This window comes from Astatotilapia calliptera, chromosome 10 (genome assembly GCF_964374335.1).
Source record: "Astatotilapia calliptera chromosome 10, fAstCal68.1, whole genome shotgun sequence".
Lineage (NCBI taxonomy): Eukaryota > Metazoa > Chordata > Actinopteri > Cichliformes > Cichlidae > Astatotilapia > Astatotilapia calliptera.
Window position 1 is genome coordinate 12,809,014 of NC_137431.1, and position 24,962 is coordinate 12,833,975.

At 41.3% G+C, this 24,962-nt stretch overlaps 1 protein-coding gene across 1 annotated transcript; it reads left to right on the forward strand.

The window, feature by feature from the left end:
* Positions 1-3,174: 3,174 nt before the first annotated feature.
* On the forward strand, positions 3,175-22,130 carry scn4bb (sodium channel, voltage-gated, type IV, beta b). The gene is made up of 6 exons (XM_080307052.1): positions 3,175-4,107; positions 11,844-12,007; positions 12,110-12,329; positions 16,593-16,722; positions 16,880-21,760; positions 21,894-22,130. Exons 1-5 carry the CDS (start codon positions 4,023-4,025, stop codon positions 16,974-16,976), a joined length of 696 nt encoding a protein of 231 aa, XP_080163178.1. The 5' UTR covers positions 3,175-4,022; the 3' UTR covers positions 16,977-21,760; positions 21,894-22,130.
* The last annotated feature ends 2,832 nt before the right edge of the window (positions 22,131-24,962 follow it).

Below are 24,962 nucleotides of genomic sequence, written 5' to 3' on the forward strand. Positions count from 1 at the left end.
CAGCTGTCAGAAGTATATGTACACTCATCATGGGCATGAATATCATAGTAATTTAGGACTTTTAACGATTTCTTTGTTCATTTTCCAGGATGGAATGATTACACAGTAAACATTTTAATTAATGTAAAAAAACAAGAAGGTGCCCAAGTTTGGCATGTTTTATGAAAGTGAAGTGAAGGTGAGACTGTACCAGTTGTCAAGCATGGCAGTGGTATAACCATGCTCTGAGGCTGTTTTTCTTTAAGTGGTACAGATACATTACATGTGATTGGGGGCGACCATGGTTGGGAAGCTCATCTTGTAACCGGAAGGTTGCCGGTTCGATCCTCTCTCCAGCTCTGTCTGTCCTGGTCATTGTGTCCTTGGGCAAGATACTTCACCCTACCGCCTACTGGTGTTGGCCAGAGGGGCTGATGGCGCGATATGGCAGCCTGCAGGGCAACTGTGGCTACAACTGTAGCTGCCTCCACCAGTGTGTGAATGTGAGAGTGAATGAATGGTGGAATTGTAAAGTGCTTTGAGTGTCTAGAAAAGCGCTATATAAATGCAATCCATTATTACATTACACAAAGTGGGGTAAGAAGGAGAAGGAATACTTCCAAATTCTTTAGCTTCACCTCAAATCAACAGCTAGACAGTTGGAGCGTGAACACGGCGGCATACATTACATCAAAACTGGTTTTGGAATGGATAAAGCACACTAACATTAAGCTGCTAGAATGGTTTTCCCAAAGCCTCAACCCTGTTGAAGATTTTACAAACTACACTTGAAAATCAGGTCAGTTCAAGAAAACCAACCAATTTAAACAATCTCTACTAATTCTTAAGAGAGGAGTGGTCAAGTATACAAGTAGATTTATGCCAGAAGCTTGTTGACGACTACCAAAAGCATGTGGTTGCAACTAGCTAAGGTAATTTTACCAAATATTAGTGGGGATGTTTGTATATATTTTGGCCTGTGTGCATACTTTTGACCCTGTGTAGATTAGAGAAACTCCAAAATCCTTTCAATCTTGTGCCTCAATTCTTAGTTTTTCAAACTTTTTCAGGCTGTATGCTGTAGAATTATTCCACCCTGTAAAAAGTTCAAAGAAATCATTTAAACACCAACATTAACATCGCAGTCATGCAGCAACACAGGAACCACCAAGGTTCAAGCCTGCAACATTATGGAAACTGCTGAAACACCAGCGTCACTGTCCACAGTGAAGCAAATGTCACGTAGCCTCGGACTGAGAGTGTATCAAACAAGAAAGACACGAGAACTACGAAGTGTATGCAAACTTCTGACCAGAGCTGTAGTAAGGCTAACACGAAAGGATTTTTACTTGTACTGAAGTATTTTTACAGATTCACGTGTTTTGCTGCAGTAAATCCAGATACCAAGATTTTCTTTTAAAAGTCTGAGGTAAACTTGAAAACATCTGCAAGTCATAATGCATTATGTGAGGGACATGTCTACCAGTAAATACAATATAATTATGTTTTGTACTGGCTGTAAATTGACGTGCTCTCTGTGTAGTTACAGTCATCCTGCACAGGTCTGCAGTAGCTCTCTTGTCTTCCTGCAGCACGATGCTGTTGTTTTTTTCCCTTATTGCAGTTCTGGAAGAGTTCCCGCTGCTGCTGCATTGATACTCCAGTGGAGGGGCCTGCAGAGGAGAGCAGTGAGCCTGCAGCCTGCCCACGTTATCTCCCACCCATGAAACGTCTCCACTCTACCTGCTGTGACCTTGCACCAAACCTTACCTACCTGTACGGGTTTAATAATGGAGGCGTGAATAATCCACATCAGTAATCCCTGTTAGTGTATATTTGAAATCCTATGATTATCATATTCATAACGTACGTGGGATTACGCCATTCAGCCTCATGCTGTTTAAACAAGCACAAAGAAATAACTTTGCTCACTCAACTTCTTATGAATAATACTTTAGCTTACATACCAACATGCATGCAACGCCAAGCCCACTGATTGTATCATATACTATAGAAATAACAGTAATAACATAATATTTCTATTGCTGACTATCTGAAGTTTTGCACAACTAACACAAAACATTAATGTATTTTAAAGAGTGTATGAACTTATAAATTAAGAAACAGAAAAGGTGCAGTTCGTTATTCCCCCCAAATAACACCTTTCTCAATAATCACAGCATCAACTTGCAAATACGAAAACACAGTTATTAGCATGTAAGGCAAATACTTGCAGTTAAAGCCCTTGGAATCGCAAATCTCTCCATTTCTTTTTCTTGTAAACGGAAAAACAAAATTTAAAAAAGTACTATCAGCAGCGGAAAACAAGCATGCATGGATGTGAGCAGATGTGAGTTGTCCCTGTGTCCTCTATTTGTCCAGCTGTACCTCGACTCAGGTGACAAGCTCTGTCACATGGCCTCTGCTGCATCCTCGTTAAAACTCACAAATCTCTCTCTTTCTTCTTTTTTTGTATTTGAAAAACCTTTTGTGACCATAGAGGCACCTAACAGATGGAGTCTGACAGGCAAATAAATAAATAAACCAATCAAATCTGTAAGTTAAGTGCTAAGCATTTTCTGCTGCGGTGAATAGTGCTGACACAAGGCATTGCTGAGCTGTTGTTGACTGATGGTCTGTACATTTATGGCAAAGAAGCTGTCGTGCTTTAAAAAAAATGACTGTACACACTCGTGTATCATAATGGACTTACAGCAGAGTTTTAGCAGATTAAAGAACAATATAACAATACACAAGATAGTGTGACTTTGTATGCACTAAATAGGGCATACTGCACATAAAATATGCTAATTCATAGCTCTGAATGGTAATGCGATGCAAGAAATCTTCACCTTACAAGACAAAACGACAGAAGAAACAAAATAAGAGTAGGGGGCAGCTTTTAATGATTACAATTAAAAGAAAAAGACATTTTAAAACAAGTCTGTGCAAACAAGAAGCTACTTTACTGCTTTCCTCACCCATTGTAAATCTCTCACGTTGCAAAATATGGTTTTGCCCAGGAAAGAACGATGAAAGAAGTATTTATGATAGGAGCTTTTAAATGTGTGTCTTACAGGAGACCTGGGGGATCTGTGGTTACGTACCCAGCCTCCACGTCACCCTGCACTGCAGAACTTTTCTCTGAGCTTCATAAACACTGTCAAAAGTGCCTGGGTGTGTACACCAATGGGGGGGTGAATGAGACAAGGAGTTGTCTGGGGCATTGGAGGGGGGGGGGGGGGGTGCAGAGGTGAGGTAAGAGAGAGGTGGCATGCAGCCAACTGAGAGGACAGAGAAAAGTTGGGAGTTAGCCGGAGAGAAGAACAGGGAGATTTATCTTCACTGAGGCTGTGCTGAGGAGGGATAAGAGCCCCGGCGTTTTCCCTGGATGTCTGTCTCTCGGTACCTCTATTTTTTTGCTTACATCCCCCCTCTCTTATTTAATTGTCGCTCTTCTTGGCTGGCACTGCAATGTGGCTGTCTCTGCAGTGAAAGTGCTGCCTGGCAGATTCTCCTTGAGTGAACCCTGGTTGCGCAGTGAGTGCTGCTCTGCCTCCGTCCTGTCCACACTGACTCAGCTGTGCATGCAGTTGGTCAGCCTCTGAGTGAGCACCAGCTGCAGGAGCAGGTAGGCAGTAGCAAAGTTAAACTGTGCTTATCATCAAGTCATGTTTCTTTTCACTCAGCATCCTTTATTTTTATTTTATTTTATTTTTTTAAAAAGGTTATTGTATGTGTAGGAGACTTGCATTTTCTGTGCACTAATATAACTTTTTACTGTACTGCTTGTGTATTCATCGCGACAGATTTTAGTTAATTAACCTTTTTCCTTCCTTCTCCTTACTCTCCTCCTCCTCTGCCCACCGACAGTCCCTTCTAAAGGAGTGCTACCCTGAAACAGCTGCAGGTGCAACACTTGGAGTACACGCATCCACAGAGCAGCTTCCTGATTTTTCCAGTGGACAGAGAGTATTCTCCTAGCTTTCGGGGCCAGTGTTGGATACTGCAGCATCATTTGTTTTGGAGCAGCTCTAGCAGCCATGAAGGTCCGGTGGATTGGGGTTGAACCCGTGAGGCTGGGCCCTCCACACACAACCTGTGGCCTGGTCTTCTCTTTGCTGCTTGGTAATGTCTGTCTTTCTTTTTATGTCATATGATGTGTGCAGTGTTAGAAAGCTTCATCTTTTCCTCACATCAGTATTTATTCATGTGTTTAGGTAGAATAATGATGCTTTGGTATTTCTAGGTCTTATACTGACCTTCATCTCTGACCTATGCAGAGCACAACAATTTGTGTAAGAAATAAGAAACACTATGATTATTTTTGTTTGGGTTGTCCTTGGTTTTTTTTTTGTTGTTTTTTTTTTTTTTGCATGATGTTGCATTTTACATATTGCTCTGAGCCAGATGGAGTAGAAGTAGGACAGTAGGTGGAAGTCTTGTAAACTAACTGGTTTTGTTAAATTCATATGAGTCGTAAAGTTTTGATGGCTTTTACAAGTAAGCACAAAGTAACAGTACAAGCCTGAGATTATTTATAACCAACAGATAGGTAATAATGTGGCTTGACACTTCAAATAATCATTCAGAGCTAATACTTGATGCTGATACTTGTGCTTTGAAATACCCACATCCTTTTTAGAGTCATAACTTAATTTCTATTCATGCCTCTCTTGGGGCATCAGTGCACCAAACACACATTAAACATTTAAAGCTCCCTTGTTTAAAACATCTTGTGTAGGAGATGTAGGCTGTAAGGTTCCCTTATTGTCCCAGTCCATTTCAAGTCCTGTAAGGTGCATAAAAATGAATCTATTGCAATAAATATCCTGTGTTCCCCACTTTTAATACCAAATTCTTTTCTTTGCATTGTGTTACATTCACACACAGGAACAGATGAGTAACTGTCACTGTCTGGCCAGATTTTTCATAAACAGATCAGCGATTTTTCACAGGTGTTCTTTTTCTTTTTCTTTTTTACAATGTAAAAGAAACTTTCAAGAAACACGTGCGGAAACTGCACAGTAGGCCAAATCTGCAAATGCAGGTGGCCAGCAGCGAGAAAGATGCTACAGCGGTTAAACCATAGCTCAGGACAGTGATTATATTACAGGAGTACAGAATGATATTTGCCTTATGTAATGCATTTATTGTAAGGTGCTTTACAGGATATGGCTAACAGCCTGAACAGAGAGAATAACAGTTTTATAGCCACATGTAGGATAAAGAGAGGCAGGTACTATGGAAAATAGATTTTATTTTATTTCTGAGTTATTATTACTATCTGAATTATGACTTAGACAAATCATCTTATGTCTTAAGCATTATGGCATTGATGGGCTTGATTTTTAGACAGTGTTTAGTCAGAACATTTAAAAGGTAGATGTAATTTTCATGGACGGTATGTGTCTTTATTTTACCTTCAAATAATGATCTGTTCTTGTCCCCACATAGCCCTCACAGTAGTTGGTGGTTTTTTGCATACATCGGTTAATAAAAAAAGAAGAAGAAAATGTTGACATATGTGGGTTAGAAACTGGAACACCAGTGTGCTACTTTTATCTGAAACACCAAGACTCACGAAACAAGTTTTAATGAACAGTACAGAAGTTGGATTTAGAAGAGAGCAGTAAATACCAAAAGGTTTTCATTGTGTTAGGGATAAAACAGAAATAAGATGGGGGGTTTTTTAATTTCCTGATCTTGTGTGAGCAGCTTCAGTATCTACACTGATAGCAACAGTGTCCTTGTACTGGAAAATGTGTTAGTTAAGGACACACAGAGGGGCTAAAAGAATGAAAATAAAATCAAACAAATACTGTGAAAAAACTAGTGATAAAAGAATAAAATAAAACATGCATGCATGAGACTGCAGAGTGATTGTGCTGCTCTCTCATTACTCCTTTTCTGGGCTCACTGGACTACATAGGAGCAGTTGAGGAAAAGATTAGAAGGTGTGATTTCTTTTTTTGTCAGGGCAAGAGTGAGCTGAGAGTGAATCGATAGCATGCACACTTACAGTGCCCCTCCCCCGTCTTTCGCTTTGTCAGTTTGTGTTTCCTGTTCCTGCAAATGGTGCTTGTGAGATGTTGACCTTGAGCATGTTATGCACAAAGTGTCCACAAACCACAGGGCAGAATCACAGGAATGTTACAACGAGTGTAGGACATGTTACTACTCTCATGCAACTACTGATCATATAATAGGTCTGTGTTAGTGTTTCTCTGCATTAAATCTCCAACCTGCAAAACACACTGTCAGCATGTACTTTACCTCACATCCTTCACAGGAAGCACTAAGCAAAAGGCACATTAGTGGTGTAGGCCAGAGAGAGAGAGGAGAGCTTCTGTCTGTCCTCGACCTGCTGAAATTATATACTGTAGCCATCTGCTGTCTGTGACCTTCACACAAAAGCAAGTGCTAAGTTCGAATGTCTTACAGTTGTGGTCTGAAGTTTACATGCACTCATCACGGGCATGAACGTTAAGGTAATTTGAGGACTTTTATGATTTCTTCAAACTGTTTGTCTGTACATCTGTAATGACTTACAAAAAACAGGGATTGGGTGTTTTCTCCAAGTCACACATTTACTCACATAAAACATTCAGTAAATGGGGTTGAAAGTTCTACACTGTTTTGGTTTTTGGTTTTTTTGACAAAGCAAAGGCTTATTAACTACTCATGGTCATGACTGACTGCAACTGGAACATTGGAAGTCCAAGGTGAAGATCTCAGGAGAATTGTAGATTTACACAAGTTGGGAAGGTCTCTTGTAGTTTTTTCAGATGTGTCACCACTTCGCTGAGGTCTGTTAGAAGTCCCAAACTGGCACCCTCAGATAAGAAGCAATTGGTTAAGAGGTCCAGGAACCACAGGGGCTCAAGCCTGCCATGAATGGAAAACTACTGGAACTCCAGCATCACTTTCCACAGTGAAGTGGGATTCCCATCATCTACTAAGCGGGCATCGACCAAGGAAGTAGATCGTGTGCCAAAATCAACACTTTAAAGCTCAGCTGAAATTTACAGCAGCCCACCCCTGTTTTAAGGTCATTATAGATGTGCGCTGTCATTTCACTCTGATAAAAGAACAGTTCAAAGAAACTGTTAAAGGCCCCAAATACCAGATCATGCATGTCCATGATGAGTGCATGTTAACTTTTGACTACAATTGTATGCCTGATATGAAAAATATATATCAGGTATACATAAATTGAACATAAATAGATAAAAAAATAATTGAATTGAAATATGTAAAGTATAATCACAGCACACTCTGATGCTGATGGATGCTGATGGTCCTTGGTGTGCAGTTACAGTTTTCACAGCAAAGTCACAGCAAGGACATTATGGTGTTCTCTTACCAAGGGTTTGAATTGTTTAATGCTATTAATAGAAATAATATCTGTGGTTTTAAATATATTTTCATAAAAGAAAAACTTAAGTGGTTGATAGGATAAATAATTTGTGATCCATGCCCATTACACGCAGTGCTAGTAAGCAGTGACTGTGTACAGGGAGTGCAGAATTATTAGGCAAATGAGTATTTTGTCCACATCATCCTCTTCATGCATGTTGTCTTACTCCAAGCTGTATAGGCTCAAAAGCCTACTACCAATTAAGCATATTAGGTGATGTGCATCTCTGTAATGAGAAGGGGTGTGGTCTAATGACATCAACACCCTATATCAGGTGTGCATAATTATTAGGCAACGTCCTTTCCTTTGGCAAAATGGGTCAAAAGAAGGACTTGACAGGCTCGGAAAAGTCAAAAATAGTGAGATATCTTGCAGAGGGATGCAGCAGTCTCAAAATTGCAAAGCTTCTGAAGCGTGATCATCGAGCAATCAAGCGTTTCATTCAAAATAGTCAACAGGGTGATGTGCGTGTGGAAAAACCAAGGCGCAAAATAACTGCCCATGAACTGAGAAAAGTCAAGCGTGCAGCTGCCAAGATGCCACTTGCCACCAGTTTGGCCATATTTCAGAGCTGCAACATCACTGGAGTGCCCAAAAGCACAAGGTGTGCAATACTCAGAGACATGGCCAAGGTAAGAAAGGCTGAAAGACGACCACCACTGAACAAGACACACAAGCTGAAACGTCAAGACATGGCCACCTTGTTCACCTGATCTGGACCCCATTGAGAACCTGTGGTCCATCATCAAATGTGAGATTTACAAGGAAGGAAAACAGTACACCTCTCTGAACAGTGTCTGGGAGGCTGTGGTTGCTGCTGCACGCAATGTTGATGGTGAACAGATCAAAACACTGACAGAATCCATGGATGGCAGGCTTTTGAGTGTCCTTGCAAAGAAAGGTGGCTATATTGGTCGCTGATTTGTTTTTGTTTTGTTTTTGAATGTCAGAAATGTATATTTGTGAATGTGGAGATGTTATATTGGTTTCACTGGTAAAAATAAATAATTGAAATGGGTATATATTTGTTTTTTGTTAAGTTGCCTAATAATTATGCACAGTAATAGTCACCTGCACACACAGATATCCCCCTAAAATAGCTAAAACTAAAAACAAACTAAAAACTACTTCCAAAGACATTCAGCTTTGATATTAATGAGTTTTTTGGGTTCATTGAGAACATGGTTGTTGTTCAATAATAACATTATTCCTCAAAAATACAACTTGCCTAATAATTCTGCACTCCCTGTATATCTACTTAAAAATGGTACAAAATAATCTAAAAGGTGACTTTTCATTGTTAATCGTGCATCTCTTTTTACTGTACAAAAAAGTACAGAGCACAACATGTATTCTCCTGCCCATGAACATAAAAAGTTGAAGGTTTTCAAATCAGTTTTAGCATGATACTGAGGAAAATGTATCTGTGTTACTGACATTATAATAACGTTGACAACTAAGATAAGAAATGTAAATGATGGGCTGACATTGTGGGAAATATCCTTTATTCACTTCCTTGTCTAAGTGCTACACTTCTGATGAATATGAACTAAAATCCAACCATCAGTAATTCTTATTGCTGATGAATTTTTATATTACGCAAAATCAAACAAAATCTCGTCTTTTTCTTGACTTAAAAGCAGCGATGAACTAAAATCTCTACAGGAATTCACTGTTCCCAGGTCAAAAACACCCCAGCATGTAGCGTCTATCTTATTTATTTACATATGTTTTTCCCCAAATTAAACAAATAAGATGCTATGAGTCAGTGGAGGTTATCAAATCTATTTTACATTACTGTGCAAAAGACTTGAACCACATCCTTCTTCTCATTTCTTTATATTTTGCAAGCAAAATTGGTGCAGTGTTTTTATCGAAAAGTGTAAACATAATGGAAATACAGTATATAGGCCAAAAACAGAGATTGTATGATACTCATGAGCTCGAAAGTCAATATTTGGTATGACCACCTTTATTCTTCAGCACAGCCTGACTTCTCATCAGCCGCTTTCTTCTCATTTCTTTAAGTCTTCCTCGGGAATAATTCTCCAGACTTCTTGAAGGACATTCAAACCTCTTCTTTGGATGTTTATGCCTTTTGTTCTGTTCTCTGTCAAGATGAGCCCACCCTGCTTCAGTAATGTTGAGGTGCAGTTCATGATTTATATTGTTAAGCTGCATGTTTTTCTATTTATGTGTGCTTTTACTGCATCGGCAGTGTGTTTGGGATAATTGTTATTATTTCAGATGGTACTGCATGAATCAAAGTCAGACAGTGCTTTTCAGTTTCGATAAGATCACCAACACCGCTGGCTAAAATGAAATCCCAAACCATCACAGAGTCTCCCAGCCAGGGGGTGCAGATGGCATATTCTCACTGTACCTCCATCCTGACAACCTCCATACATATTAACAATGATTTGATCCAAGAATTTTGATTCCTCGCTCTATATGACTTGTTTATTTTCAGTCCTGTTCTTGTGTAATTTGCCATAGCTCAGCCTTATATCCCTGTTTCCCATTAAGGATGGCTTCACAGCTCCAACACCATTGTGAAGTTTGCTGACGACACAGTGGTGTTGGGCGCCATCTCCAACAACGAAAGTCTGTATTTCAGGTGTTAGCATAAGCACATAATAATCTTTCATTGCAGGTGCAACTGTAATCATGTTATACACATATTGCATAATTAAAGGGTTGAAGCTCGGTCAAGTTAATTAATGGTTTGAAGCTACGGGCAGCGCGATATCTGGCCGATCAATGGAGCAAAGTTCAGCTATTGAAAGGTTGCCTACATGTTTACAGTATAATTTACTACATATTGCCTGCGTGCATTCAGCAGCCTGCTGCACTGGAGTTTGCCTGGTAACAGATGACGTAGAGGGGGGTCATGTACTGAGGTTAACAACACAGACACATGGTCTGTCTGGGTAAACTGATTGCAAATGTTGTGTAAGTCTAGAAAAGTGTAATAACAGGATGCATCTGGGAGGCGGTGGAGGAACTGAGAAAGGAACTGTTCTGTTTTAGTGACGCGAGTTACTGGTCATCATAAGTATAAATATTACACCCACCTATTGTCAGGCGGGAGATGGAGCCTGATATTTTGCAGAGCCCATCTTCACCACATATATGTGTTTTAATAAAATCATTTGTGTTGACCCACTATGGACTTTCAGTCATATGTCTCTTCCTCAAAAATTCGAACCACGACACGGCCTACATGGATGAAGTGAAGAATCTGGCATCATGGTGCCAGGACAACCATCTCCAGCTGAACGTTGGCAAGACCAAGGAGCTGGTGGTGGACTTCAGAAGGGGTCAGCACAGAGACTACAAGCCCATTATCATCAATGGAGCTCCCGTGGAGAGGGTGCAGTCCTTCAAGTATCTCTGTGTCCACATCTCCTCAGACATGACATGGTCTGCCCACATTCAGGTCCAGACCAAAAAGGCTAGGCAGCACCTGTACCACTTACGACAACTGAGGAAGTTCAGGGTCTCTCCAAAGATCCTCAGGGTTTTCTATACAGGCACTGTGGAGAGCATCCTCACACAGAACATCACATCCTGGTTTGGGAACAGCTGTGTTAAGGACCAAAAAGCTCTTCAGAGAGTGATCCATATGGCAGAACGCTGCTGCAAGGACACTGAAGATACTGAAGGGCCCGTCCCATCATTATTTACGGGTTGTACGGAAGCCCCAAACGCAATTTCATTGTTCTCTGACAATGACAATAAATACTTAAATGAAATGAAATGAAATCATGGCAACAAACTGGTCCAACTTCTGTCCGGTAGAAGGTTCCGCATCATCCGGGCAAGGACAGAGAGACTCAAGAGGAGCTTCTATCCCCAAGCCATTTATAGATTCAACTAATCAAATTATTTTTTATTCTCAGCTGTGTGTAACAATGTGCCTAAAAATACAATTTAAAATTGGTTCTTTTCTAAGTTTTCTGCCATGAATGGACACAACAATTGTTCATCCTTTTAGTTAGATACATATTTTATGCTTGAATAATTCAGAGGTCAGTGACAAAAACCATTCCTATGAAAATGGTTAGGTACAAGGACTGCACTAAAATTGAATAAAAAAGCAACCAAAGAAAACCTTTGACCTTCAGAAAGCCTGGAGAAATATTGCTCAAGAGCATTTAAAAAATGACAAATAAAACAGACAACTTGAAACAAATATAAAGAAAGAGCTGTTTAAATGCTTTTTCCCGGCCTTGGTATCAACTAGTTGGTAGGTGTAGTTGTATATTTAACAAACAGATATGAAATTACTGCCGGTCTTCTAATCTAACTCTCAGCAAGAAAGCAAATAACCAAGACAAAAAAAAATTATTACACCAGCATACAGACCTCACACTATGGTACTGCACTGTAAGACTGGTGTATGTCCTATCTTCATGTTTTTTGCCATTCCTCTGCTTTTCAGGTGCGTGGTCTGCTCAGGCCCTTGAGATGTCTGTCGGGAAAATTCCCTTCCTTCAGGCAGTGAATGGGAGCACAGTTACTTTGCCGTGCACCTATGCCAGCTGTATTGGCATTGAAAATCTCTACTTCAACTGGCAATTCAATGACAACGGCACTATGCAAAAGGTAAAAACCTTCCACGTGATTCAAAGATTTCTGTTTGTTTTTTTCTAACTTGTGCAGTCGGCAGCAGTTTTGAGATGACTGATATCTTGCTGATCCCATCAGGTCTGTGAGTCAGTGATACCTTCAGAGGGGGTGGTGCCAGATGTGACTATATTCCGGGAGCGTGTGGAGTTTGTGGGGAAAAACCATCATAATAACGTCTCCATCTTGTTGTTGAACATCACCTTTGAGGATGGGGGACAGTACACGTGTTTTGGACGCAATCCCAAAGAGCACCACAAGAACCATAGTGCCATCTTCAACCTCATAGTGGTTGACGAGTGTGAGTGGTCATGGTCTATGACATATGCCACAGTGTCATCTAATTTATTTTTCTTTCATTACAAAGTTAAATATATCCTGTTAGATTTTAAGGACATCATTGTTAAACTGTAAACCAGCTTTTTTCTGCCCCATTGAACTAGTCATTTGAATGTTCATGTTTTCACACTGATATACACCAATCAGTGCATAACACCAATGACCACTGACAAGTGAAGTGAACAACACTGATCTCTGATATGGCCACCGACCTAAGCACTGTTGCCGACCATGTGCTCCCTTTGATGGAAGCGTTAATCCCTGTGGACTCTTTCAGTAGGATATTGCGTTGCAAAACAAAAAAAAAGGTTCAGGAGAGGTTTGAGGAGCAGAGCAATGAATTTGAGGTGTTGACTTGACCTCAAATTCCCCTGATCTAAGTCCAGTTGAGCATTGTGCTGGACAAACAAGTCAGATAATCAGATGCCCTGGAGCCCGGGGGAGGGTGCCCGAGGGCAAGCGTCTGGTGGCCGGGCCTTAGTCCATGGGGCCTGGCCGGGCACAGCCCAAAAAGGGGACATGGGCCCATCCTCCCGCAGGCCCACCACCTGCAGGAGGCGCCATAGGGGTCGGGTGCATTGTGTGCCGGGCGGCGGCCAGGAGCGGAGGCCCTGGCGGACTGATCCCCGGCGGGTATTCTAATATCCCCTCAGCTAGCTGCCGGTACGTTGGGGTTTTTCCCGGTGGATGAGAGGGTTTGTTCTCTGCGCCTTAGGGTCGGGGAACGGGTCCTGACTGTCATCTGCGCTTATGCGCCAAGTGGCAGTTCAGAGTACCCAGCATTCTTAGAGTCCCTGGGTGGGGTGCTGGAGGGTGCTCCACCTGGAGACTCTGTTGTCCTGCTGGGAGACTTCAATGCTCACGTGGGTAATAACAGTGAGACCTGGAGGGGCGTGATTGGGAGGAACGGCCTCCCTGATCTGAATCCGAGCGATGTTTTGTTATTTGACTTCTGTGCAAATCACAGTTTGGCCATAACGAATACCTTGTTCGAACATAAGAATGTCCATAAGTGCACGTGGCAGCAGGACGCTCTAGGCTGCAGGTCAATGATCGATTTTGTAATCGTATCACCAGACCTGCAACCATATGTTCTGGACACTCGAGTAAAGAGAGGGACTGAGCTGTCAACTTATGGTGGTGGTGAGTTGGATCAGGTGGCGGGGGAGGACGCTGGACAGACCCGGTGCACCTAAACGTGTAGTGAGGGTGTGCTGGGAACATCTAGCAGAGGCCCCAGTCCGCGAGATCTTCAAAGCACACCTCCGGCAGAGCTTCAACAGCATTCTGAGGAACACGAACCAAATGGTGGACACCAGAGGTGAAGGGAGCCACCAGGCTGAAGAAGGAGTCCTATCGGGCTTGGTTAGCCTGTGGGACTCCAGAGGCAGCCGACAGGTACCGACAGGCGGCTCGGGCAGTGGCTGAAGCAAAAACTCGGGTGTGGGAGCAGTTCAGAGAGGCCATGGAAAAAGACTTTCGGACTGCCTCGAAGAGATTCCGTCAGGCGTCTCAGGAGGGGAAAGCGGTGCTCTACCTGCACTGTGTATAGTGCTGGCGGAGCGCTGCTGACTTCGACTGAGAAACTTGTCAGGCGGTGGAAGGAATACTTCGAGGACCTCCTTAATCCCACTGACACGTCTTCCGAGGAGGAAGCAGAGTCTGGGGATGAGGAGAATGACCCGCCAATTTCCGGAGGCGAGGTCACTGAGGCAGTTAAACAACTCCTTGGTGGCAGAGCCCCTGGTGTTGATGAGGTCCACCCCAAGTTCCTGAAGGCTCTGGACGTTGTAGGGCTGTCCTGGTTGACACGCTTCTACAATGTTGCATGGAGATCAGGGGCAGTACCCCTGGACTGGCAGACCGGGGTGGTGGTCCCCATCTTTAAGAAGGGGGACCGGAGGGTCTGTTCCAATTACTGGGGGATCACACTCCTCAGCCTCCCTGGGAAAGTCTATGCCAGGGTGCTGGAAAGGAGAGTTCGTCCGCTAGTCGAACCTCAGATACAGGAGGAACAATGCGGTTTTCATCCTGGTCGCGGAACACTGGACCAGCTCTTTATCCTCTCAAGGATACTTGAGGGTGCATGGGAGTTTGCCCAACCAGTCTACATGTGTTTTGTGGACTTGGGGAAGGCATTCAACCGTGTCCCTCAGAGTGTCCTGTGGGAGGTGCTGCGGGAGTATGCACCTCCCACAGGTGCAACAACCGTTGCAAGAGCTTGGTTCGCATTGCCGGCAATAAGTTGGACTCGTTCCCGGTGGGTGATGGGCTCCGCCAGGGCTGCCCTTTGTCACAGATTCTGTTCATAATGTTTATGGACACGATTTCTAGGTGCAGCCAAGTGGCGGAGGGCTTTCACTTCGGTGGCCTCAGAATCTCATCTCGGCTTTTCGCGGATGATATGTTTCTGTTGGCTTCATCGGGTGAAGGCCTCCAGCTCCCACTGGAACGGTTCACAGGCGAGTGTGAAGCAGCGGAAATGAGGATCAGCACCTCCAAATCTGAGGCCATGGTTCTCAGCCGGAAAAGGGTGGAGTGCCCACTCCGGGTCGGGGATGAGTTCCTGCCCCAAGTGGAGGAGTTCAAGTATCTCGAGGTCTTGTTCGCAAGTGATGGGAGAAGGGAGCAACTCAGTGATGGGAGAAGGGTAGTGACCGAAAGCATGAGATCGCGGATACAAGCGGCGGAAATGAGCTTCCTCCGAAGGGTGGCTGGCCTCTCCCTTAGAGATAGGGTGAGAAGTTCAGCCATCCAGGAGGGGCTCAGAGTAGAGCCGCTGCTCCTCCACATCGAAAGGAGCCAGCTGAGGTGGTTCGGGCATCTGACAAGAATGCCTCCTGGGCGCCTCCTGGGTGAGGTGTTCCAGGCATGTCCCACCGGGAGGAGGCCCCGGGGCAGACCCAGGACACGCTGGAGAGATTATATCTCTCGGCTGGCCTGGGAACGCCTTGGCGTTCCCCCGGATAAGCTGGAAGAGATGGCTGGGGAGAGGGAGGTCTGGGCTTCTCTGCTTAGGCTGCTGCCCCCGCGACCCGGCCCCGGATAAAGCGGATGAAGACAGATGGATGGATGGAATAACTTTATTTATAAAGCGCTTTCAAACAAAGTGCTGTGCAGCTATTTGACTGTACTATAGTCAAATAGCTACAGTACATGGTAACTCTATTGGAGCCCATGCCTCAAGGGGTCAGTACTGTTTTGGCAGCAAAAGGCAAATGACACCATGTTAGGCAGATAATGGTAAAGTTATGGTTGATTGGTGTATAAGGCAGTCACAGAAAGGGTGGTCTTCCAGATGCTCAACTGGACTGGTAAAAATAAGAGAGAACATGCATGTGTCGAAGGCAAAATTACAGAGCTCCGCAAGAGACATAGGAGAAAATGGGACATGGGAGCTGAAGTTTTGCGAGATCTCGCAAATGTTTTGGCCGCATTCTTTGGAGGCCACCAGCTTCAAGCCGACCGGGAGGTCAAGGCACGATGTGCCGGGAGTGCGGTGTTCTCCCCGGCTGTAGTGGGCCTCATCCTCCTGCTAGCTTCGAGATGGTGGGTAACAGACGTCTCTGAAAACGTTGGAGCACTTTTGCAAATATGTGATGTCATGATAAACTGAGCAGATATTAGACATTTACACAGCTACATTCACGCCTCAAAATATCTTAAAAGTTTATTTTGTGATCCACAAAGAGTAAAATTAAAACTAAACTTGTTGGAAACGAATTGGCTGGGCCGCGCCATGAATTCTGGGATAGGTTGGGTTACGAAGGATACACTGACTCGGCCTTCAAATGCAACCTGCGAAGTATGCAGTCTATTTTGCGAGATCCCGCAAAAGTTTTGCTACATCCCAAGTTAGTTTTGCGAGATCTCGCAAAAGTTCATCTTAATTTTTTTTTCTCCCATGTCCCTTGTGGGGCTCCGTACAAAATAAATCAGGTCGCACATAAATGAAAAACATATATTTGTGCAGTTAAGAAAAAGAAATCTGGTGACATTTCATATATTTTTTATATATATTTAAAATATTTTTAAATGTATGTAATTTCATATTTACATTTCACAGCTTTTTTGTTATTCTAAGACTGATAAATGTAGAAGGAGCAACGGTCACAAGATCAGCTAAAACAGGAGGTTACCCTGAGACAGACAATGCCTGAACAACATGTCATCATGTTTAGCTACCTTCATCAGTTTTTACCTGGTCATTTGTTAATGCCTGCAGTGAGGGAGGTGGACAACACGCTGACCATCATCATAGCTTCGGCTGTGGGTGGGGCAATTGCACTGCTGATGGGCTTCATGCTGCTCAAGAACTTCACTCTCTTTGTTCTCACCAAGCTTGAGGAGAAGAAGTAAGTTTTCTTATAAGCAATGATCTTTCACTAGATTACACAGTTGGTGCTTGGCATCAAGTTAGATCAGCCAGTATATGTACATGCTGAGGATTTTCAGCTTTGAACTGTTGTGTGTCTACAGCTTTAACACTGTCTCTTTTACCTCCAACTGCAGTAAGGAGTGCCTTGTAACTTCATCAGGGATTGACAACACAGAAAATGGCCTCTCAGGATCCAAAGCAGATTCAAAACCAACACCAAAAAAGAAATGAGACAGTGCATGTAAAAACAAGTGTATATAAATATGACAGTGCTCATATTTATATACCTTCTCTGGATATTTGTATATGCTCATGTGTTTGCGCACATGCAAATTCATTATGTTCAAGTTAAAAGCTTAACTCTGGTTGTGGCCTTCAGAGAGGGAAATTATATCAAATGTGTAAAGAGAAGTAACTGTCCAGATGATGTACAACAATATTATTTAAAATGTGCACATCATTTTTGCATAACTGCATAAATTACATAAACAGTAGCAGATTAGAAATTAGATGAAACTTTATTAATCCCTCGGGTGGGTTCCTCCGGGAAATTCAGTTTCCAGTCGCACAGCACCGACAGAAGTTGCATGTTACAGAGTTGGAATACCAAATAAAGGGGTAACAACTAACACTTGACTTATTTAGGATATCCAGACAGTAACTGAGCCTGGTGAAATGTAACAAACAGGTAATATATTGAGGCTTGGTGGAACACGTCAGAAATCTCAAATGATCATTATCCCCATGTTGTCTTTCTGGGTGGGTCAATTAAGACGTCACTGCTCCAGCAACAGCAGTGAAGGTTTGAGCTTAAATGGACTCAACAACACAATACAACATGAAGAAAGAAGATACTTTACAAAAGACTATGTATTTCAGGAACTTGAAATTAGTTTAAGTGATTAATTTCCTATTATTTTACGGGCCCTGTAAAACAAGACGTTTGAGTAACTTCTTAAATGAATATTTGGGAATTCAATTCACAACTACAGTCTTAATCTGATACATTGTTACCAACCTGTGAAAAAATAGTAATATATCTGTCGGCATAATTTGTTGTTGTTTTGTGTTTATACTTTCACCATTACATATTATTTTATATACACAATTGATACCAAATTTAAATTTTGCTTTGTGTTATACGGCTATGTGAAAAAGAAAGTACGCCCTCTTTCAGTTCTATGATTGTACATCAGGACATAACAACAACAACAACAATAATAATAGTAACAAATGTACTTAGTGTGTACACTAAGTACAAGATTCATTAACTTGTACAATCATATTTAACAGCAATAAATTGAAGAGGTCAGTGTCTCTCATGTTGTTTTTAGAGGAATTCTTTAGTCCACTGAGATGTGCAGGCATTCAGGCACTGTATGTCTGCACACCTCTACACTCCAAAGTACTACCTCAGCATTTTTGTTTCTTTTTCAGCCATTCTGTACATTGCATTACCCAATTTAGACCACAGCTTTAGCTGTCAGACAAATGGCTTCACATTTAACATCAAACTGACTCTAGAATATTTTTGTAATAAGAGGAGTTTGTGGTTAACTCCGTAACTGTGAGGTATCCAGGTCCTGTGGCTGAAATCAGCCAAATCACCACACCGCTACCACCACGTTTTACAGTTGGTGTGAGGTGTTTTTTGCTGATGTGCTGTGTTTGTGTGGTATTGTGCATTATAGCCAAATGTCTCCACTTTGGCCTTGTTTGTCCAGAGGACATTGATCCAGAACTTCAGTGGTTTCTCAGATGCTATGTTATTTTTAGAGAGAAGGGACTGACATGTTGAGCCTTTTTTAAATTGTCGTGTCATTAACTTTAACATTCACATGCTAACTGAGACTGTGGAGCCAAAGATATAGCTTTTAAATTTTTTTCAGTTTCTCTGTACACTGCATGGTCTGACCTTGGGGTGAATTTTCTGGGATGTCCACCCCTGGAAAGACTGGCAACTGTCCTGAATTGTTTCCACATGAGAATGAGCTTACTCACAGGAAAGTTCAAATTGTTTGGAAATTATCTTATGGCCCTTCCCAGCTTGATGGCCAGCAACAGTTGTTTCTCTAAGATCATTACTAATGTATTTCTTCTTTGGGGTTTTTGGGTTAACAAACACCTGAATGCTCCTAACTGCAATATTAATTCCTAAAGATCTACTTATTTTTTTTCATCACCTGAATTTACGTAATAAAATTCCTGTTAAGAACCAGATGGTTTGTTAACATGTCGTGTCATGGAAAACCTTAGAACTGAAAGAGGGTGTACTTTCTTTTTTCGCATGACTGTACGTACTGTTGGCAAGTGCTTCTTGAAAGGATACTACTGGGTTCCTCTCTATAATATTTTAAGACTTACCTTATCATGTAAAGGCCCCTGAGATACCTGGAGCTCTCTTAATAAAACAAAAATGAACTAAACTGAATAAAGGGAAAGCAACTGCAGGCTCTTATTTAACCACTCAGAAAAAACCTTCAGTATATTGTTTTATAAAGAAAAATGAAAAAACAATTGATGTGCACATTTTATGACATCGTAAAATGAGGATGTAATGTAATGTACACAAGCAATACTGTGTGGGTCCATTGCTGAAGCGATTATTAACTGCTACCACAACCAGAGTTGGAAAAAAAATATGTGACTGTTTTTCATCTGAAGTCAAAGAAACTTTCTTTGTTTAGGTGCTTGAAACAGGGGAAAAATGCAATATAATACAACTGGTCTGAACCATCCTTTAACTAACACCAAATTCACTTACAACAGTAAATATATCTGTATAACCTTTTACACAACATTCAGATTGTCTGGTTTATTCAAACAACTAACACAGAGACTGTATCGACAGAATGCGGCAGGATTCAGCCCAGTTCTTCATCCTCTTTGCTTGATATAAAACACAGGTGCCTGTTAGTGCTTCTATGCTTGTCTGTCACTTAGGACGGCTACATGTTGTAAAGCAGTTTTTAAAAAATCAAAAACAAAAAGTAACACAACAAGCTTCTTAAAATAAAGGATAGACAATCCCCTGAAACATCCTCCCCCTCCTAGAAAAATGAATGACCCCCAAATGCTGCTTTTAAGACAAATAATCAATGCATTTAAGCATGTGCAATATGGGCAAAGCCTTTAAAAGATGTTCCTTTGGAAATACATGTTCTGCTATACCAACACCGGTAGCATCAGCTCTGAGTTAGCTGTAAATCCCATTTTGTACCACGCTAACTTCATTGTGCTAACAGTGTCTGAGGTTAAGCACTACATATTCCCTCTGCTTAGTATGCGCCTGTTGAAATGGCTTTTCTAAGCACTGACAAACAATCATTTAGTTAGCGGTTTACTCTTTGCAATAAATAATTCTTACCCAGCGCACTGCTGAGAGAAAAACTGACTGGGTATCCATGCACGTGCACTCAGTAAACCACCCATAATAATGTGGGAATATAATTGGTTGGTCTGGATTTCGCAGGTTGAGTAGAGGGGCTGTATGGCAGGGATAATCTGTTCAAGCAGGAATAAATGATGCTCACTGACTGTGCCAGACAGGTAAAGGGTGACCAGATCCCAACAAACTAAATGTGGGACAAGCTCAGTGTATGTGTGGCACAAAGTGTGACATGTTAGCAATGCTGGGAGGCATTCAAATATTTAAATCCAACTTTCCAACTCTCTTGCTCAGTAAATGCAAGAAAAATAAAAGGAAGCTGAAGTTTGGGGCTAAAAATGCTATGCAGTACTATTTAAAGTGGGACATCTGTTCACCTGAGACAGGGATGAACCAGGAGAAGAATTAATCAGCACCAGACCCAATGAAATAGTCATATAATATTTCCGGGGAGTGGCATGTATGTGTGTCTGCCATCACCGTGGCGCTCCACATTTATAGGTAATCTTAGAGTAATCTATTCTCAATCCTAAATAACGTGACGGTTTGAAGGCTTTCTGAAACTCACCCTTATGTTAATAATTATGTGCCTCTGGTCTTTTAACAAAGGCTCAAAGCAATATAGCTATTACAATGCTATTCTAAAGATATAGATGTATGTTTCTGTGTATGTATTATCCATATGAGTGTTGGTTTTCCATTGTTCAGCTAAGTTAACCAAACAGATGGTTAAAGGCTGTTGTTGAACACTGATGATGATGGTTTTTTGATTGCAATTGATGGTAACAGATGAGTGTTACAGAAAAAAATATGCTTATTTGCTTGTCCTCCTGTGAGTAAAATGATAAAATTGGTATCACTCTTTCACAAAGCTACTACCACCAAGTCAGTTAGCTGAACTTACCTGGCTTTTTCCAAATGTGACAGCACCTCAAAAGGTTTATCAATTCTGATGAACACATGTGAGTGTTTGTATCAAAGCACTCATCTAACTCTCAGCAAGAGAACAAGCAAACTGATTTCTCATTCTCAAAACCTTTGAAAAACATATTGCAAGTAAGCAAAGCGCTGGAAATATTATGGGCAATATTCATTTGATGTTCCAACTATGGTAACTATGTTTTGATTGCAAGAGTAAATCCACCTTAGAGTCAGATCTTAACTCCTAGACTGTTGTTGTGACTTTGGAAACACGAAGGCAAAGTTGTGCAAGATCGTAAGTTAAAAAATATTTAATCGCAATAAATATATTTAATTGTAAAGGGTGGATTTTCTCTGAGTGTAAAAGATCCACTTCTGTCAGGTGTTGTTGGTTTTAAGGTTGTTGTTTTTTTCTTTTTCTTTTGTTTTATTATTGTGTCAATGAATTAATTAACTGAGGAAAATAAGCTTTAAGTGGATGTGCCCAAACAAGCTTTGGGTGAATGTAAGATGACAAGCGACTCTATGCAAATCACAACAGAACTGAATGTGAATTTGTTGTACTGTACCTTGACTTAACTGTGACAGCTCTGTATGCAATACAATAGCAGGGGATGTCGTGGATCAGGGAGTTTTAATGATGGCCCTCATATGGATAAGAAGCTGAAAGCTATACAATCCAATGGCACACGTTGTTGCTCTACATGTAAGTCGTATTAGACTTAGAGCTTATTTTGAGAGAAGTGCATGTTATGTTATATGGCAAAAGCCCAAAGAGTACACTTTAATGTAATGCATCTTTTTTAAAATTGCGTTTTTCTATTTCTTTTCCTTATAAGGATGTAGGGTGAATGGGGAACATCCAAAGGGGAGCACGGAGCTGACTGGAGCCCCTGTACTCGATCGGACCTCAGAAAACCTCAGAAAGTCATACTCAACCGCTGCTCTCAGTAGAAAAATACAGCTGTGATACTCTTGCTCGCCCTCAAATGATGTCCCCATTTCAACCTCTAATTCATGCATACCAACTCTTGATCTCTTTACTATAGAAAAATAAAGTTTTGGATATAAATCTGTCTCGTGCTGTTGGAAGTGATGCATCACTAAAGTAGATCTTTGACCTCACTGCCTCCTATTGGGCAGAGGGAAGAAGAACAATGAAAACTCACCATTTCTTACCCTAAAAAAAAAATCAAAGATTTGAAGATGCAGCAGTGGCGTATAAACACATGAACAGGGATGTGGATAAGAAATTCTCAGTGCATTGTGGGAAGTCCACCAACAGCCCAAACCTTTAGCAGCATAACTGAGGGATGGTCCAGGATCATCTGATGAAGTAGTAACTATACATTTCATCAAAGAGGACAGCTTTAAACCTAATCTTAAAAGCAGGGCGAGTCTGCCTGTTTCACAGGAGGGCTCTGCCTCTCATTCTACTATTAGAAACTCTAGGAACCACAGGTAAGCCAGCAGCCTGTGACCAAAGTGCTCCACTGGGATAATATGACAGCAAAAGACATGATTGGGCCTGATTATTTAAGACTTAGACGGATTTTAAATTCAGTTCTGGATTTAACAGAGAGCCAATGAAGAGAAGCCAAAATGGGAGAAATATGCTCCCATTTTCTAGTACCTGTCAGTACTCTCAATGCAGTGATCTGGATCAAGTGAAGGTTTATCAGGGGTCTTTTAGAAAAACCAAGGTAAAGCTATTCAGAGTAAGCATTTAGTTAAACACCGTGTTTCTGACATTTAAAGTGCCACCTATAATAACTTTAATAAGTGGAAGCAACAATATGTTTATATCCTTAAATTATCTTTTAATTTCTGCTTTAAGGGAACCTTTTTACATTCTGTGATTTTGATAGCTTTCTGGTCACAAAATGAGCTCATAGCCTGTGGAACACCATTAAATCTACATAATGGTTGCATAAAACTGGATTAAGTTTTAAAAATTGTATCACATTGAATTATGGGAAGTGTAGTATCTGGAGGTTTGTGGTTTAAAGGGTACAAACATTTTTTTAATTTTCTCTCCAGACATTTTAAAGTTAAAAGTCAGATGGCAGAAATTTTAAATAATAAGATGAACATACATGACCTGATCCCTCAGAGCACTCAGGCTTCAGATGGTTCTATTTTTTGGTAACAGCAGAATAACATTTTAATAGCTTTGTTGTATTCTCTGTATTCTATATTACTAATCCACACCTATTTATTGTGCACAACTATAGTGGTTTTTAAATCAAACGATCAGTGGTTTTGCCAAAACAATATGTACTGATTGTTTAGGAATAACAGCCATCCCTATACACACAGTTTGTACAAAGTCTCCTGCTTTCAGAGGCTCAAAAGTAACTTAGCTTACTTAGTAAGTTAGCTGAGGCTTGGTCCTTCTGTCAAATTATATAATTAAAAGTATGAACTTGATTCCAAGGAACTTTTAATACCAGATCCAAAGATGTGCATATGTAAGTGAAGGAGGCCGAGAAGTTGCCAAAATAGTAAATCACTGTGAGGAGATTTGCTCAAATGAGCCGTTTACATGTCTGATGTTAGTTCCACCAGCAGATGTCAGTAGTGACCTGCATGTGGAATTAAATGTTCAAACCTCGGGTCAGATCAGAGCACAGCAGCCTCTGCAGACTCAGGGAGGGGTGGAGAGGATACCGGCTGACAGACTTCTCTCCAAGTTAAAACAGGTTCGACATAGACTGTTTTAATGACCCCTTTAGTGTCAAACACGCATAGATGCACTTGTGCCACTTCTATCATAGGCTGTTTCCTGTTTTGGATGCTACTGCAACTTTTTTGAATGTGGAAACTGTTATTAACATTTAGGAGATGATTTATTATTATTATTATTATTATTATTATTATTATTATTATTATTATTATTATTATTATTATTATTATTATTATTATTATATAAAAACAATATTTGGTCGGGTAGTTTCATTACAAGCACTTTTAATCAACTGTTTGCCGCAACAACAAAAGAGCAATAAAAAAACCTCTTAATTCCAAAGACCTCCAAGTTGTAACTCGAAATTAAAGTATCGTCACATCACATCATCTGATTCACTTCATAGTGAAGGGCAAGTCTTAATGTTTACCTTAAAAACCCAGAATCAAAAACGAAAAAAAAACCTTGATAATAGATTTTTTTTTATTATTATTATTATTTTGTAATATGCAAAGTAAATTTGTCACTCAGTCACATTTTACACCGAATTTTGCTGAATTCGATTAATTTTCTATTGGGTTTTTTCATAAGTGTAGATCGTCGGTCTTTCTGTTGGCTTCTTGAATGCACACTGATGTGTAGCTCCAAGCAGAGGATCACTTTTCAGATTCACCGCCAGAATCCACAGTGACTTTAAATATTCCATGAACTGGGAGTGTCCTGCAACTTGCCTCTCTCCATTCATTTCTGTGAACAGTGGAACTTCACATCGCGACACGGAGCGGAGCGAAAGGGGCGAAGCAGCGATGTAGGAACTTAATCACAATCCGTGAGGGCTTCGCTCAAACCTTTTATCCTTCGTTTCATTTACCTGCGGCGCAGTCTAAAGTGTCATGCCCCACACCTTGCTACTACCTCCTCCTTTCTTTCAGTCTGCAGTGCATTTCTGTGCGCAAATGTCTACGCATATGCACGGCTCTGAAAGACAAAGAAAAAGAAATCAGTTGTGGCTTACTGACATCTGCAGCGTCTCGGCCCTGTGATTAAAGCCTAAACTGAAAGGAAAGCATAGTGATAGATTTCTACTCTCTAGGCGGCTTTTGTAGCTCCACATTGCGCAAAGAAAAGGCGATCACCAGGGGCGCACAGGTGGGTGCGCTCTCCAAAGGTGCCAACAGATCTGTGTGCGCAGCTCCACCGCTCAAACAGTGTGACAATTTGG

Coding starts and splice junctions, on each gene's coding strand:
- scn4bb (XM_080307052.1), top strand. CDS start 4,023: ATGAAGGTCCGGTGGATTGGGGTTGAACCCGTGAGGCTGGGCCCTCCA. Junction 4,108..11,843: donor GGTCTTCTCTTTGCTGCTTG/GTAATGTCTGTC, acceptor TCTGCTTTTCAG/GTGCGTGGTCTGCTCAGGCC. Junction 12,330..16,592: donor CCTCATAGTGGTTGACGAGT/GTGAGTGGTCAT, acceptor TAATGCCTGCAG/TGAGGGAGGTGGACAACACG.